This window comes from Passer domesticus, chromosome 5 (assembly GCF_036417665.1).
Source record: "Passer domesticus isolate bPasDom1 chromosome 5, bPasDom1.hap1, whole genome shotgun sequence".
NCBI lineage: Eukaryota > Metazoa > Chordata > Aves > Passeriformes > Passeridae > Passer > Passer domesticus.
The window spans coordinates 11,051,814-11,069,459 of record NC_087478.1 but is presented as its reverse complement, the minus strand read 5'-3'; the positions used below and the strand labels follow the sequence as shown (position 1 = coordinate 11,069,459).

Below are 17,646 nucleotides of genomic sequence, written 5' to 3'. Positions count from 1 at the left end.
TGCAAGCTTTTGAGAACTCTGCATTCTGCACTTAAAGGACATGATCTTGAGACAGACAAAACCAAGCAGATAAATTCTGTGCACAAGCTATGGTTTTTGTGGCTTTTTTTTAAAGGTCTCAAGAGGATGAAAGACAGAAAAATAAGAGTTTGGAAAGCAAATTTTCACAGTAGTTTACGAAGATTTCTTCATGCAAGACTGTCTCCTGTAACACACACAGCCCACTGAAGGCACTGTGTAGGAGTGGTAGTGATTTACTCACATGTCAGATTGTAGTGACATCTTTTTTTGTTCATTTTTTATTTCCCTTGGTGGCACTTTCATTATTCAAGACCTGCAGCAATGTGTTCTACACAAAATCAAATGGATCTAACAGCTTTAAACTTTCGGGATGAGTTCTCATTTTATTTCTGGGAGTAGACTATATTTGCACAAGCTGTAAATGGAACCATTTCTTCTGTATTCTGAGTGACTGGTACAACTTTTTAAATAATATTTAAATAATATTAATTTTCTTTATCTATTTATACAATATTAGGCTGAAAAATATATTTAAATATCTTAAAAACAATTTCTTCCCACCAAATATATGCTACATACAACTGGTACACACACAAGGACCTACACTCCAACAAATACATACTTGCTCACAATAGTGACTATGAAATCAAACTAACCAGGTTTGCAACATAATCCAAAACTATTTGGTCAATCTTCTTTTTTCCAACATATTGTAGATGTCTCATAAGGTGATCCTTCAGCTGAGCAACCATCTAGAAAAAAATCCAACAATTTGTTGATGTTGGGCATCTTCAAAGAAACACAAAAGCTGTAGCAGATGCAGGACCTGATCAATAGGCACTCAACAAAACATTTCCCCATTACAAAACTCCAGTTCAGAGTGAGACCCCAAGCTGCTGTATAATCTCCCTAAAATCATCAGCAGATGTGAATATTCAAAATGGTTACTTGGTGCAAATTCAGCAAAATGAATACTAAGTTGAACTTTCCATGATACTGAAAAGAAAAAGCTTACAGTTCTCACACCTCTCTGTGCAAAACCAAGGGAACTGGATGAAAGAAGGATTTAAAAATATCATTGAATTCTAAGAATATAAGTACTTAGTACAAACAAATAAACCTGAGAGATTTTGTCATAGAGAAAACTAGCAGAGGTACAATTTGTGGTAGTTGCCAAGAACCTGAGAACCAGAGTGATTAATAGCAATTTCAGGTTAAACATTAATTGTGAAGTCATTAAAGTTGGGTGTTTGTTAACATACAGTCCCTGCCACTCCCTACTCTCTCCTTTCTGAAATATTCGCTGACCTCATGTAGCTTCAGACTGCAACTCAAGTCCATGCTGGCTCTTTTCTGAGAGTCACTAAGAAGCTCAGAGTGAAACTGGAGCAAATAAAAATCTCTGTCTTAAGGAAGTTATATGTAGACTAATGTCAGTGTGTCAAGACAGCAATACAGGTATGAGGAAGGCATAGAAAAAGTGACCTGCTTTTTGGATCTGTCTGAATAAACAGAAGGGAAGGAATGTAGAGAATCTGCAGAGAATGAGAGGCAAAACTTGGAAACTGGGAGACTACTGCAAAGAAGGAAAATTTGCCTCAGATGTGAACAGACAGGACAGTGTTGATCTGGTCTTCACTGTTGAGACCTTCTAGTGCATGCTGAAGGGTTAGTTTATCTTAAAAGTAAGAGAACAAGAGATAAGCCAATATATGTATTAAGACAGAGGGAGGACAGGTAGGAATTTGAGACGGGATTTATTGCCCAGAAGCATATAGATGGGAGATCACTGGCAAAAACAGTGAAAAGGAAGAAGGAACCTCAGAATGCTGATAGCAGTCTCAGAAGTGAGCTAGAAGGAAAAAGAAACAGTAAAAAAGGTGTTAAATTGAGGAGCAAGAAGATCTCTGTTCATCAAAATGAGAGAATGGAGGGGGAGGAATTCATTTATATATCTTTCAAAGGCATAAAGTAGTCCAAAAATAACTGACAGATTAAATGGCCTCCCAGTTTCCAGCCAAAGTTATATTGGGAAAAAGCATTTTGACAAATCAACTTTCTATTCCTGTTTTTCCCCTATGCCTCACAATAACCAGCTAAGATAATATCATGATGATGAATTCTAAAACTTAGGAAATGCCATGTTTGCCCCATAGCTACCCTGAGTGAGCTTCCACTCAGCACTGGAACTGGGAAGGTCACTCCTCACACATCTGTGGAGCCTGTGCGTCCTCTAGTGCACACTGACAAAAGCACATACCAGTCCCATGAGCAACTGCTGCTGATAATCCTCCTCTTCAAAGAGAGGTACCAGCCTTGCCTCTGAAACAAACAGAGCAACAATCATTCAAGGACATGGCACTACAGAAATATCACAAGAATTCAGCCAGCTTCAAAAGCACTTAGGAGCAGAGGAGCAAACAGAAGCTGTGGTCTGACCTACTCAGCTACAGAACTAAGACACTGAAGAACCATGGACTGAATAAGAGAACTGAAAAATGGAAAATAATCCTTTGCCTGCCATCCACTTCTTCTTCTCTTTGATATTTAAGTAAGAGTGCTGTGCTGTCAGCACAGTGTGCTGACCCAAGAGAGCAAAGAGGCAGAGAGAACCTTCTGGTAACACCAGCACTAATGTGCTACTTAGATCTTGTCATTTACAAACAAACAAACTCTAGCAGCTGCATGGGTTTTCCAAGAAAATGGCTAGACAGAAAGTAAATAGTTCAGGGAATCACCTCCCACTGATTCTCTCCCATGATCTGGCTGCTTCTGTTACTCAGATTTGTAGACCACTATGAAAAGAACACAACTTCTCTAACTAAATGGAAGGAGATTACAGTGTCTGCTGAAATTAATAACCTGTATTTCCTAATCAGTACGTCCTGTCTACTAAAACAAAGGAAGAAAGCCAATCATCTATTTCATGATACAGAGAAAACCGACACAAGATTTTATGGAACCAAGTTCTGAACTCTTTCAAAATTTTCACCTGTTTTTGCTCACCTTTAATTATAATTACACCACCACTTAGCAGCACAAAGACCTGTGCTGCTTGATTTTAAAGGACTCAAATCTACAGGGAAACACGACACAGGTGCTTATTACTGGATGGCAGCTATTTAGAAATTATCTAGTAACATTTAAACATCTGACTTCTTTATCAATTAGCACCTTTGAAAACATGAAGCTGAGATTCACAAGGTTGATACAAAGTCTTTCAAAGTCAGAGCCCATTGCAATAAGTAGCAGTGACACAGATGACTGCTATCAGGGGCTAGAAACGAGTGCACTGAAAATTCTTGGTAATAAAAGGACCAAGCAGCACTTACATGAGCATCATGTCACAGCACACAGTGGCAGGGCACACAGAAGGAAGGCACTGATGTGTGAGCAGCAGGAACATAATACACCCCTAAATTCAGTTTTACTTATTTGTGACAGAGGAACTGAGCATCAAAAAATCTCAAGTGTTTCTAGCCTAAGGAAATTCATTACACCTGCTCTCCCCTACACCATGTTTTCTCACCAGCCTTGATCTCCTGCACAAGTTCTGATGTTGCAAAGGCAGCTACAAGTGGACAAGACTCAACAGTAACATGATCTCATTGATACTCTGCTCCACAAGAAAAATCCTGAAGAAGATATCTTTTAGCAGACCACATTTTACTGCTTATGTTGTTAGATCCAATATGAACTAGGGACTTTATTGTCAACATTTCCTAGTCAGTTCATGAAAGTTTTCTTCTCATCTTAAATTCTCAAACTCTTCTGTGCTGAAAACACACATAGCAACTGATTTTTAGCAAACAACATCTGGATGGAAATATTGTAATAAATCTAATTCTTACAGCTAAAGCCTACATCAAGAAAGGTTTCACTTACCAGAGTCCCAAGTGTCCAGATGAGAAAGCACCCTGGGGTTTGAAACCAAAATGAGTGTGTTTCATATGCAATACTCTAAAGGCTTTCATAACATCATTAAAAACTCAAATGAGCCTTTGATCTTTCAAAGATGGCTAAAGACATCTGAGAACAGTACATCTGACTACATGTAGTAAAAATACTAGATAGAATTAAAAAAATTCTATCTGTCTAGGTGCATGAGAATGACTTCACATCTACCATAAATTCCCTAGCTCTAGAGGCCTGTATTTCAGATCATGCTGTAGTGATTACAAGGATTCCAATAACTGATTTTCATCAGGATAATGTTCTTTAAAGATGAGAAGGTATCTTTTAATCAGATACCTAAACAACTAATTAAATGGCACATTAATTCCTCCAACATATTTGTGCAAAATAAGAAGGGGTAAATATAATACAAACCAGTACGTACTTTTTGGCATTTTCAAAAATATTCCTCAAATATGCTGTGGTTCTTCTTTCCTCTCTCTGGTTTGGAAAACAAACAAAAATCCCAAAATGAACAAAACAGAAGACCAAATAAAATACTCCCTGACAGAATGAAGATCAGAAATTAATTTGGTTTTCTCTTTGAATGGAAATAAAATACAGTGGGGCCTCACACCATCTTCCAAGTGCCTGTGCTCTCACACACATGTAAACCTTGTGACATACAGAGCAAGCTCCGCTTTTCTTTAATTTCTCGCATTATTTTAAGAAAACAAAACTTACAGGCAATCACCTTAGGTGAAATGACTGCAAAAGTCTTTACATTTCTGATAATCAGATTCCCATTTATTTATTTACAAAATAAAAAAGCCAACTTGTCCATGCTTGACTTTAAAACACCCACTTCAGAGGCAGCTCTGGAGTGTTCCAGTGTCTCAGCTCCAGTGCCTCTCACTCACCTCTTCTGAAAGGTTACGCCATTCCCTCCTCAGCACCTTACTGTGGTAGTGCAAGTGTGGCTCTGCATACTTCACACTCTCCAAGTTTGAGTTGAGTTTCTCCCAGAAGCCTTTGGAGTTTTGGAACTGCAAAATGTTGCAGGGAAAGCATGAATATAGGCTGCCCTCTTAAAGAAATACCTCATCACCCTCCCACTAAGTGACTGCAAAGAAATGTGATTAGTGTAAAAACAATCTAAATGAAAAAAGTTAAACCAAAGCACCAAAACTAATTCCTCTTGATGGTCTGGCACTTACTTGACTTGAGGTCAAGATTCGGTGCCTGAAAAGGAACAAGTATTTCTGGGTCACAATTCATCTGACCTATTTACATGTTTGAGATGGGAAGAACTGCACCACAGACTACACTGACCATATTGTCTAGACTTCCTCTGACTGTAAAAAGAGCCTTAGGCTACTAACTTAGATGTAAATGTTTACATTTGGTCAAATAAATCCCATTTGAGGTTTCTAGTAGTTCCAAATACAGGAATACCACCATGGCCATGACAGCTGCAGGACAGCACTAGTTTCAAGCTGCATTAATGCTTAGATTGCAAACATCCATTTACCAACCCCAAATAACAGTGCTTCATCCCAGAAAAGAAACAAAATCCAACAATTTCCATAGCAATTCTAAAGGATTTGACTCTAATACTAAAATTAATCTAAACCTGGCCATGAACAGACAGGAGGATCAAAATCTAAACAAAAACACACCAGTTTCCTGAGCTACTTCTTGGACTGGGTATAAAAATTTGAAGCCGCTGTTTATAAGGGGGGCAAGACAAAATAGGGGGCATTGCTGAAGAAGAGATGAGATTAAGACAATTCTTTTTGACAGTTTTAAAAAACAAGAGATGGTACAAGCTGTTCTTGCCCCTCTTAATATACATTATCTCCCAACACAGACACTACAGTAACAACATTTGAATAAAGAGAGCTCTGAATTCACAATATTCCTCCACTTGCACTGACATACTGGATTTTGCTCTCTCCTCTCAACTATCCTGCAATAACAATAACCTTAAAAGAAAACCTCAAAGGGAAGAAACCACTTCCTACAATAAACTATAATTTGTCAAGGAAAATAAATTTCAAAGACTCAATCCTGCTAGCCACTTTCCTCTTGTTGCCAGTGCCTACTGTCACTTTATTATTGTAACTGCAGCAGAGAAAATAAATCTTGGGTTTGCTTCATATTAGTTAAACTTAGCAGCTGCAAACTAGGATCACATATGGCACCATATGTTCACTCTGTTGTACATAACTCATGAGATCTGCAACCTACTACTACTGCAGAATGTTGCCTAAATGTTACCAATATGAAATCAGAGAAATACTAAATACAGCATAAGGGTATCATCTAGTGACCAATCCATGCAACAGCACTACCACTGCAGAATTGTGTTCAGGCCACACTGGACTTGGATATGTGGCAGGGGGAAGCAAGACAGTGATTTTCTTTCACATAAGAAATCTCTCACAGGAAGTGGTAGGCTTGAGTGTTATCTGCTTTTAATCCCAAAAAGATGCATTGTATTAAATCTCATTTCAAAGCCAAAAGTTTAAAGTAAAGGATTTTTTCAATTAAATCTATTGTTTCTTGAGGATCATCAGGGCAAGGACTAAAAAGAGAAGGCTTCTTCATCTTAGGTGTTTATTTGGGAGACATTTCTAGACAGTCAAGAATTAACACCTAAGCATGACACTTAAAAGACATTGTATTACCAGAAGTCAAAGCAAGGCCTCACCAGTTTGCAATACACAAAAAGTTCCCATGAAGCCTTTCATAAGTAGTGGGTTTTTAACTGAAGATAGAGAGCTCTCTGCTACACCCTTTGGAAAAGATGCGGGGTGACAATTGTCTTCAAGAGGCCCATGTCTCTCAGTACTGTAGTGCTGTTTCTCCCCAGCAGGGATGGCATTCAGAGAGTAAAGCATCCCTGTGCACCCCAGGGGCTCAGCACAGAATAAGGGAGAAACTCTTTCCTGGTGCTCTGACAATTTCTTGCACTATACATTTTCACTCTTCCCCTGGACGTCCTCCTATTGTCTTTATTTCCCTTCTTCCTCCTTTCCAATTGAACTTATTTACACCCTGCAAGTCTGGTTTGTGCTTAAAAAGGGGGGGGGGAAATAGACTTATTAATTGCAATCCTTATGTAGTGCTTTTGGACAATGGGACTAACCATTCCCTCTTTCTCAGTATATCTTGATGAACAAGAATTTAGTGATAAAATCACCTGATACCCAAATAGCACAATTTTTTTAATGTGAACATGGACATAGCCCTCCCAAAAGCTCTCAACAACTCATGGACTTGAGAACTCCAAAAAGTTCTCAAAGTAACAATTAACCATGTCATAAAATCTCTGCAACAGAAATGCTACTTGTAGAACCAGATCTGTCACCAGGGTCTGACTCCTGATGCCAACAACATGCACCAACTGAAACACCAGCTGACCACTTAAACTCAAGCAGTGGTGGGTTTGTGACACTGGTGTGGTACAAAACAGCCAGAGCATTAAACCTTACCCTGTGCATTAGCATCTTTGTCCTCATGCAAGAGTCACAGCAATTTGCCATCAAAAGTAGCAGGAAATATTTGTCTTTAGCTCAACTCTGACCTTTTCAATCTGTTTAGGTTTCAGACAGAAATAGGAAATGAGTTCCACAATCAGGAAGTATAGCTGCTAAAGGCATGTGCCCCCAGGGGCTTGAGGTTCAATCTCAGACAAATTAAAGTCCTGCTAACTTTGACCTCAGTGAATTACAGGGATTATCTGCACACAAATTTTCTCAAGATCTGATTTTCCCAGGTGTCCCAGTTCCCAGGGCAGCCTTTCCAAGCAAAGCCATGCAAAGCCCTATTCCCTGACAGCAATGCTGTGAATGTGTGCAGTGCAGCTGTGATGCACTGCTGCAGAGTGAGAGAGCAGTGGGCAATTTCACTGATTTTTAAAAGGTTTTGTGAACTGTGGTGCTTTATGACTAATCATAAGCACATCTTTAAAGAGCTACATGGAACAACATTGTCATGTATCCAGAGTCTAATCCTATGTGTTGCTGGTGTGTCTAAATTCCTCATTCTTCCCCTTAGCTCTCCACAAGAAACTGCTTATTAAAATTCTCTTTCAGATTTTGTAGGGGAATAGGAAAATTTCAAGAATTTCTCTAAACTGGAGCTGAGGGAGTGGAATGGGAAGACAGGAAGCATCACTCATGTTGTTTTCAACGGAAAGTACAATTTCCTACCCAAACAACCTACCCTGCTCTCCCCATACAGCCCACTGCCCTTTCCAGGCTCTGCAGGAATTTGTCTAGATTTAGTAGCCAAAGCCCTGACATAAGTGCAATCACAGGATGCTCTGGACAAAACAGAGTGAGGGGGTCACAAACCATCCACACCAATGGCAGCACAATGAAATTGCCATCAAAGCAGGCACATGTAGACGTGTAGATGAATAACATAACAATATAACAATAACATAACATAACAATCCTACTTGTCTGTTATGCCACCTCTGCCTTCAGCTACCAAGTCAAAGTCATAAAGCGAAGTGGTATCAATCGGATTAACAATTAATTAGTGGATAATCCTCCCTGTTGAATAGAAGTGTCTTCAGAAAGGGGAAAAAAACCCCACCATCTTTGAGTCTGATTAACTGATATTTTAGTAAATGCATAAATCATTTCCAACAGGGCATTTCCTGTTCGCATCTATTTTTGGATAGGGCAGTGGGGATACTGCTGCATTAATAGTTAGCATGCCCCCAATCCACAAAAAAAAGCAGCTATTAATCTGCAAATACAAATATGGTTTTATACTGGAACTTACCTCCAACACAGGTAGAGAAATAATGTCTGTGGCACATATTACTCCAGGGACAACCTATAAACACAGATAAATTATTTATAGTCTCACAATTTAGCAATGAACGTGGGGCACCTAAACAAATCTCCATCACCCACTTCCTCCAGGAAACTAGCTAGCTAGCCAAAACTGTGCCCTTATTTTTCAGAAAAAAACCAATATATTAGAACAGTGTCACAGCAGAGAAATTAAGACACTATTTGCTCTAACTGTAAAGTCTTGCTGAAAGTTATTTTACTTCTGCAAGCTTACTTGTAAATCTTAACTCTACTGATTCTGTTTGTCCTGAAAACTGCATGATTTTGCTGGTTAAATGTATTTTGTATTTATTATAAACCTCATATGATAAGGAATAAATGAATACTTCATGATGAAAACTGAGATATTTAACTGTCCATTCAATTATAATAACTGTTCTTGGTTTTGCAAATGCTTTTATTTGTTGACAAAAAAATTGACTAATGGAAAACGCCACAAAGGGTAAGACTTGGCAAACTAAAACAGGCATAAAGCACAGGCACAAAGGTATCAATTCGGAGCATATCTATGAAAAGGTAAGCCATAGGCTGTACTAAGGGATAAAAAACAAGACCCTCTAGCTATTAATTAAAGTACCAGCTGTTATCTTACCCCAATCCAGTCATGCAGTGAAGTGTAGGGCAGGAGTTTATCCAGGTTCTGAGTTTCTGGACACATTCTGCAGTACAGGGAGGCTGAATGTAATGTAAAAAGATTTACAAGGGCAAGATTGTATAAACTATCAGTCAACAAGAGTAGGCTTCACTGTTCCTTATCTGACACTTTTTTAGGGACAAATCCTGCTGCTGTCTCTGAAACAGCTTCCTCCATTGTGGAACTGGTCCCATTCTGTGCACAAAAGGAGGAAGAGAAGTCCAGATGGCTGCAGGGCTGGGTCAGCTGCTTGGCTACAGCTCAGCACTGCAGGGGTCCTTTGTACAAAGACTCTGTACTGGCTAGACTGAGACTACCTATTAGAAGAGAGTATCATGATAAGCCAAATCCTTTTGAAAAAAATGGTTTGGGCTAGAGCTAGAGGAGGATGGAGCTGAGGAGACAATCTCCAGAGACCTAAAATAATGATAAATCCATTTGTTCCATTAGACAGAAGAATGCATTTGAAAAGTTTTTACTGCCAATCTGATTTTGAGATGTCTGTGTACCTTCTAAACTACTGATACTCTCTCTTAATGCCAGAAAATGCACGTTAGTAATACAAATCATAACCAAAAAGTTCAGAAATAAGAGTCAGTTTGCACTGCCATGGCCTCTCCTTAGTGTCAACTAGAGAATGCAGGAAAACTCAGAATGCAGGAAAAGAAATACCTACCAATGATAAATTCTTGAATGGGGTTAAAAGAATGACATGTTGACAGGTTCTCAGAAATCCACCGAATAATCTGTCAGAATGAGAACAGAGAGCTTGTCACATCTCTCTGTTTAATCAAGCGTTGTAAGAGAGCATAGAAAATTTGGTTTTGGTAGTTAACACTTTGCATGGAGTAGTGATAGAGACATAAGTGTTTTCAGGACAGACTGGACTGATACCAGGGTTTAGGGCAGCCCAGCTGATGAGCCTCTTGGCACTGCCAGGTGAATCAGGACCTTTCTTTGGCTGATCACATTCATGCCCTGCTCCTGCTTGTATAAGACATCAGTCACTGGGAAAAAATTTAGAGAAGGTTCTTTTCCCACCTGCATTTCCAAGTCTTCTGTGTGTTGGAAGTAGAGCAGGGCACAATGCAGAGCTGCCAATCTCTCACAGTCTCGTTTGCTCTTCTGTAGGAACTGCAGCAAGGCGCTGTCACTGATGCTCACATCATACAGACTTCCTGCATTGCAATCCAGGACTGCTGACACCCATGGGGACCGGATGGAACAGTTTTGTAACATGTCAATTCTTGCATCCTCACCTGAAGAACATTGGTTTAAGAACAAAAAGGAGTAAGAACATAAAATTTGCCTGCTACCGGTATTTCTCCTAAGATTCCTAGGCCTGCAGCAATAAGAAAGAGTCTGCCTCTTGCACTGCCTACCATGGTAGTATATACTGAAGAGGAGTAGGAATGGTGCTGGCTCCATAAAGAAGGCAGATAAGGAGCACAGAGCACACTCACTTCTCTCCTTCCCTATTGCTGACACAGAGAAGGTGTAGAGATTTCAGGCTCACAATGCTGCAAATCACCAAGGCAAATCAGAGTACATGTGATGGAACAGAGCAGAGCACAAGGACAGTTGCACAAGTTCAGCACTAGAATTAGCACCTATTGGTACAGTTTGTGCAGGTCAGAACTGCTCACATGCAGAAGCATGATACAAACTTCTTTTGGTGGATGTCTTGCCATCAATCCAAATGGCCAGAACAGGAAGGTTCTGCTCTAAGATTATTCACTGAAGCATCAGACCAAAACCATTGTATTTATGTACCAGTGTTCACCACCATGGTACCATACAGGTACTGTATTTCAGAGCCCTTGCATCAGAGAAATCAGACCCACCATCCAGCAGTGATACTTCCCACTCATTTTTAGCAGGACAGTATTTCATTACACATACAAAACAGGTATTAGCTTCCTATGACACTGCCTCTGCAACAGTTTCCAAAATTTATGTCCCCTTCACCCAATCAGAACAAGAGATTTCTGTTTTCAAACAAAGGCACCCCACTTCCAAAAATAAACCACTTCCCACAGCGACATGTTTGTTGGAAACGCGTTGGAAATGAAGTAGCACGCATCTCAGATGAGACTCTAAATTAAATTGCATCAGCCTGATCAGGTGAAGGAAACACAGATTTCCTTTCCCCACACCCTCCAAATACACACATTTAGAGCAACTCAATTGGAGGAAGGAAATGTAAAATCAAATTTACATCTCATGTGAAATTAGAAAACAGTGGAGGACCAAGAACCATGGGCAAAGTTGGGGGAAGGGAAACTGTGAAACCAAGGCAGAGAATTTCAAATTCAGTGAAAGGTCTTTTTCCATTTCATAACAAGCAAGAAGTATGAAATACATAAAGTATGAAATGCCAGTTCAGCTTCTCTTTCTAAAATGGAAAGTAGCAAAAATGTCATTCTTATTTTTTCAATATCCTTCCTTTGTCAGAACACTGTGCAATAAGGAAACATTGAGAAATACAACTTCCATGTAAAGAGATATGAACAAGTTTCCACAACAATTAAATTACTTAAAGCAGTTTTACTATACCTGTCAGAAATAAACTATAGCACAGCATGTCAGGATGTTGAATGTTCAGGAGGTGCAGGAACTGGCCAGGCAAATAAGCAGCCACATAATAGTCTATTTAAAGAAACAACAGTGGTCAATTTAGCACCTGATCACTTATTTGCTTTAAGAGGCTCTTTCACATGATTCTCAACTTGGCCCACTTCTCTGTCAGGAATTGATTATATCTAGGAAATATAAAAGGAGTTAATTAAAAGCTGCTGTTGTATTAACACAGGAAACACTAGCAGTACATTTGGGTTTCCAGGGTAGGAGTCAAGAAACTTGAGATACTCAAGAACTCAGCAGCTGGAGTCCAGCACAGATTTTGAGGCAATTTCAGAGGAAGCTGCTTACTAATCGTGAGGCATTGCAATATCAAATGCCAAATACAAAAGGCAAGCAGAAGAAAAGCAGCAAAATAACACTGCTACCTAAAGCCAAGGAAAAAAAAATCCTTTCCTTCCAGAGAAGAGTTAGTCATTTGTCTCTGTACTACACAGAGAATGGCAATCACACAGGAAAGTAACACAAGTAACCTACCAAGATTCATAAAAGCCACTTCCTTGAATTGATTAGATTTTGTTCTTTCCAGAGAAACTGTAAAAGTTTTGTTGTAACCTGAGGGGAAAAAAAAAAACCTTTAAAAACCTCAAACAATAAACACCATTTGTTACAATCCACCTACGACTTTATAGCTAGAAACTTCTGCAGTTCCCATAGACCCAAATGGGGATCTTTTAGACTGCTTTATGGGGTTATCTGCACAGATAGATTTAACCCATCCTGAACTGAGTTACTGCACACTCAGTAGACTGGTACATACACAACGCAGTTCTTCAGTGTGTGAAAACTAGCCATGCACTGCACAGCCTACATTTGTGTTTAAAGAAACACTCCATCCCAGAGGAAGCTTGTGTGAAAATACCTTTCCCCAGAAAAACACAAATGCAAATCCTTTATGTAGCTGTGTTTCACATTCTGGTGGTCTTTCAATTGCTTTAAAGAATTTCCACTTTGTTTATCTTCATGCCTTATTGCTCTAATTTAGTTCAGCTCAGTTTATACAAAGGCCAATTTCAGACCTGCTGTGTTTGCATGGGCTATGCATCAGCACAGCTGTTGTTTTAATCTAGACTTGTACCACACTTCTGACACCCAGTAAGAATGACACAATGCCCTCACATTTCCTCTGTCTCTGAGAAAAGCTGAAGATTCTAGTAACTAATGGTGTCATGATCAGGATGCTACTTGATAATGCATGGAAATTCACTATAAGATCCACAGTTTACAGGACCACCAAGAGAAAACCAACAGCAACTCTACAGAGGCAGAGGTGTCAAAAGATAATAGTTTTTCATACAAATTACTGACTGAAGCTAGCTTGCAATGAGTCAGTGTACTCCCCATCACCACTTTGTCACTTGCCAGCATGACCACATGCAAACTAAAAGCAGCACTGCAGAATTCAACTGCAATATCGTGACTTCTCTGTTTATGCTGCAGTGACTGTTTTAGCAGGGGTGGGAAGCTTCCAGTCAAGATTACAGAGGCTGCAGAACAAACTGAGCTTCTTAAATGTCTTCAAAATATGGCTTATGGACTCCAAAATGTGAGTAAGGGACCCAACATACCACTGCTGCTGTGGGTCACTGCAGGATCATTACTAAAATTCTCTTGTACAACTGATGAATCTTACATGAACCCACAAACAGCTCTGCACCAAACAACTCCATTCCATTTCCAGAGGTCATTTCAGACTTAGCTAGTCAATGTCAATATTTATCCTCAGTTTCTTCCTAGTGCAGATCAGGCTGTAAAAGGGCCATGGTTGGCTCCTAGCAATCCAACAACTCTTTGGCGACACATCAGGTGTGTCTGGGGAAATCAGCCCTTCACAGCAGTGCAATGCACAGTGTGCCACACCCAAAAAGGACTTTTCCCAATTTCCTAATGCCTTCAAGAACACAAAAAGGTAGCTCACTCAATCCAACAATATTCCAGCAGCAAGCAATGTGTTATGTGCAGCTCTGACATATGGGAAGCATCCTGACACAAGAAAGCAAACAGTTAAGGTAGAACATAGTGTGCACTTGAACAGTTACTCCATCTTATGCAGCTTATCAATTGAGAAATAATTTGCCCCTCTGTCCAGGTATCAAATAAGAAAATCTTGATAATGAGAACTTTTATTCTGATTGGAATAAAACAATATCCTTTATTATTTTAAAACAAAGGTCTTAACTTTAAGAGCCAGAGCACCACTTACACAGCAACTATTCTTAGAGTCAGTGGGTGTTGCACCTCTTGCTGTGAAAATGACACATTGAACTGGAATTCTAAACAGACATTCAAGCTAAGAGCTGTTGGCTCTATTTCCCATACAAATGCCTTATGGCATAAGTACAACACACCTGCAAGCTCCCACAGATTTCATTGATGTCTGTGCTCAGCATGCCGGAAAGTCTGGCTAGAAATAAGGGACCAAATTAATAACCATTTACAAGGCCACTGGTTTGAAGCTACTCACTCAGCATCAGGCAGGAAGCCTACAGCAGGAAAGCCAACTCTGCAGCTAAAGGCAGCTGCTGTCTTGAAACACCAGTCACAGTAGTTTATTGTCTGCAGCTTTGGTAGTTATTTGTTTTGAAAGGCATTCTCTGACTCTTTCAGCACACTGCCATTCTCCAAAATAAGGTACAGTAAGTTAACAAGTTAGTCTTACCTTTATGTAAAAAATATATGGAGTATATGATCTCATGAGGAATATCGGAGGCTAGACTACAACACACACACAAGCCTCCTAAAAAGACAAAATAGGGAAAGAAAATTCACTTGTCCAGCTGAATATCTAGATATCTTTATACTGCACAAAACCAAATCAAGACTGTTTCAAATTAGAAACTAAAAATAATCTCTCAAAAAAAGATAAGGATTATAGGAATATCTATTATGGACTGTAATCATCATTTACCTAATGCAACAAAATCAAGAAAAACAGAGGAGGCAATCTGGCACAATGGAAACCTGGGTCCTGTCATGGCCAGTTCTTTCTTTTAGGGGATGTAACATCTTAGCCATTTCCAGGAGAAATCATGCTTGCAGCCAGAAAACTGACCAAGCCTTTCTTTCCACAAACTGCCTCAATCCAGATATTTTGTGTTCAGGAGCTGTCAGATACGCTCAACAACATAATAAAACAGTATTTCTTTGCTTTTCAAGTAATCTCATATTGGCAGCAGCATGAAAACACTACCAAGGCTTTCTCACACTAGAAGTGATAGCCACTTCTCCCCTTTCCAGCCCAAAGAGCTGCTATTACCATTTTTAGAAGGGAAGTCAGTCTTTGGGACAAGTTTATTTCAGCCAGGATACTGCATACAGGAAGGTTTCCCACTCCCAGAATAATTCTAGATCAGACTGATCCTGTTTTGACCCCACTGGATGGTAACCCTGCTTTCATATCTTACAAAAACTTTAATCCCCTTACTCTGATGCTTTGGCTTTCATGTTAAAAACAGCTTCCAAATCACATTATCCCAATACAGCTGGGAAAGCTCATCCACAAATATGACCATTCACCTTTTACCTTTATTGTAAATTTATCATTTAAAAGAAGAAAGTAATGCTAATACAGGTAAAAATAAAAGGCTCGGTATACAAGTTATGCAGAAAACAGCACATTATGGAAAAAGCACAAGCACAAAAAAAGCACAGGTACCCAGTTACTTTATTTGAATAAATGCTTCAGTATTTCACACCACAAGACTGTACAGATATGGCTGAGACAGTTCATGCTTCTGCCCTCTGGGGAAGGTAACTGCTTTCTTAAGATGCAATTTTTCTTTCTGCTTATTTTTAGCTGACTGAATATGGTTTGATACAGTTTTGCTTGGATATTTGAGTCATTCAGACAACAGACAGGGCATTTTGCCAGAGCACTTGGCTCCTTTCAGAACATGCATAATTTTTAAAGTAGCAGCATCAGGACTCATGAGGAAGACTGGAGAAGTTCCAGCAACCCACTGGATTGCTGTTTTATTATCAACAGCTCCCTTCCAGCACTGCAAATTTCCTTTTTGTATGCTGGTGTCTTCTGTGTACACTGCTCTGTAAATTGCACAACATTCAAGTGAGGGTGTTCAGACTGAAGTGTCAGTGGGCAATGTGCAAGCTGGCCACAGAAACAGCAGCTATGGGAGACTATAAATAGGATGTACATCTTTCAGCTCAACAATATTGGTCCATGTGTCAACAAACTGAGCTACAAACAACCGGAAATAACAAACGGTGCTTTGTTAAATACAGACAGAAACATGGCAGCCTCAGACCAACAGGTGTCCAAGCAAAGTTACATCTGACACAGTCCTGGCAATCCCAGTAGAGCAGCCACAGACTGAGAATACATCACAGACTCCTTTCCTACCCTTAGCAGTGCTCTCTGCAAATTAGAGCTGGGTTGGGCTGCTGCAGGGAAAGGTTATTAGCCTATTGCAACTGTATGCAGAGCCAGGTCTTCCACACTCATTTCAAAATCATTTGCAAGCAGTAAAAGCTGTAGCTGAATACTGCAAGGTGAGAAGACTTATGTGAGGATATACTTGGATGGACACTTGTCTTTCCAGAAATAAAACGGAAAAAAGACATTGACCACAAAGGTTAAAAAAAAAATAAAGAGAAGCAAGAACTTTAAAATTAAATTCTACTCCTATTCAGGAAACACGAGTTATGACAAAGTCAGCCCACTGAGACTGTAAGAGTCACCTATGATATGCAGAAATTAAGTTTTCCCTAGGAAACTTTAACTAAATTCCTCATTTCTGTTCAAGCAAAAACTCAAGACATGAGGCTGTAACAGCATCTCAACAAAGCATCCAAATGTCACAACTGAAATACAACATTGCACCAGGGCATTTTGTCTAGTTGTACTGACTTAGTTGGGACTTGCCTCACTTAACTTCAGCCATCCAAACATCTCTCATTTAGAGCCCTATTCAGGAAACAAAGAAATATGGATTGACTCATACTCTGGAGATGCCTATTTCTCTCTAGAAACATAGTCCAGATGCCTAAATATCAGGGGATAGTTAGCTGATGGTAATCCAGTGTCTATGACCTCTTACTGTTTGTATTTTTTAAAATATTGAGCAAATTTAATTGAAAAATATTTCTAAAATACTAAGAGAAAATAGTACAGTGTTTATCTAATAACCACTGAATTCTGAGACTGGAACTGCTTGATCTCAGCTATTCAAGAATTATGAGGAAGTTTTTATCTGGAGAGATTTTGTCTGTGCTGAGTGTAAGGAAGAGAGCTACTTTTCTGCTGCAGAAGTTTGAGAAAGGAGAAGTGATTTCATTCAGAGTTCATATTGGCAGGAGCCAATAACAGTTTAATTAAATGGGAAATTGCATGGAATATTGCAGTTTGAAGTTTTGCCAATTACACTTTGCCAGGGATATCTGAAGTCTGAGCAGGGATACTGGCATCAATATCAGAGCTGTGCTAGCAGTCCTACTGCAGGCACAGTCTGCTTCACAAAGAACTTGCAGTCCAGTTTTGCAAATCACCCCTGAGGCACAAAAGGGAATCTTTAGTGTGATTACCCACAGTGTTCTTCAATAACTAGATATGGTTTTAGCACCAAA

General features: G+C 39.4%; 1 protein-coding gene across 7 annotated transcripts in view; it reads right to left on the bottom strand.

The window, feature by feature from the left end:
• Nucleotides 1-17,646, bottom strand: part of GSAP (gamma-secretase activating protein) — a 44,320-nt gene that overhangs the window by 10,791 nt on the left and 15,883 nt on the right. For all 7 annotated transcript variants that reach the window (XM_064421923.1, XM_064421924.1, XM_064421926.1 and 4 more), the window contains 12 exons: nucleotides 14,723-14,800; nucleotides 12,541-12,618; nucleotides 11,980-12,072; nucleotides 10,465-10,682; nucleotides 10,100-10,169; nucleotides 9,382-9,464; nucleotides 8,716-8,769; nucleotides 4,836-4,961; nucleotides 4,361-4,416; nucleotides 3,907-3,938; nucleotides 2,282-2,343; nucleotides 678-773 (listed from right to left, as the gene is read on the bottom strand). In XM_064421923.1, coding sequence (XP_064277993.1) covers nucleotides 678-773; nucleotides 2,282-2,343; nucleotides 3,907-3,938; nucleotides 4,361-4,416; nucleotides 4,836-4,961; nucleotides 8,716-8,769; nucleotides 9,382-9,464; nucleotides 10,100-10,169; nucleotides 10,465-10,682; nucleotides 11,980-12,072; nucleotides 12,541-12,618; nucleotides 14,723-14,800 — 1,046 coding nt within the window. The remainder of the gene's footprint in view (nucleotides 1-677; nucleotides 774-2,281; nucleotides 2,344-3,906; nucleotides 3,939-4,360; nucleotides 4,417-4,835; nucleotides 4,962-8,715; nucleotides 8,770-9,381; nucleotides 9,465-10,099; nucleotides 10,170-10,464; nucleotides 10,683-11,979; nucleotides 12,073-12,540; nucleotides 12,619-14,722; nucleotides 14,801-17,646) is intronic.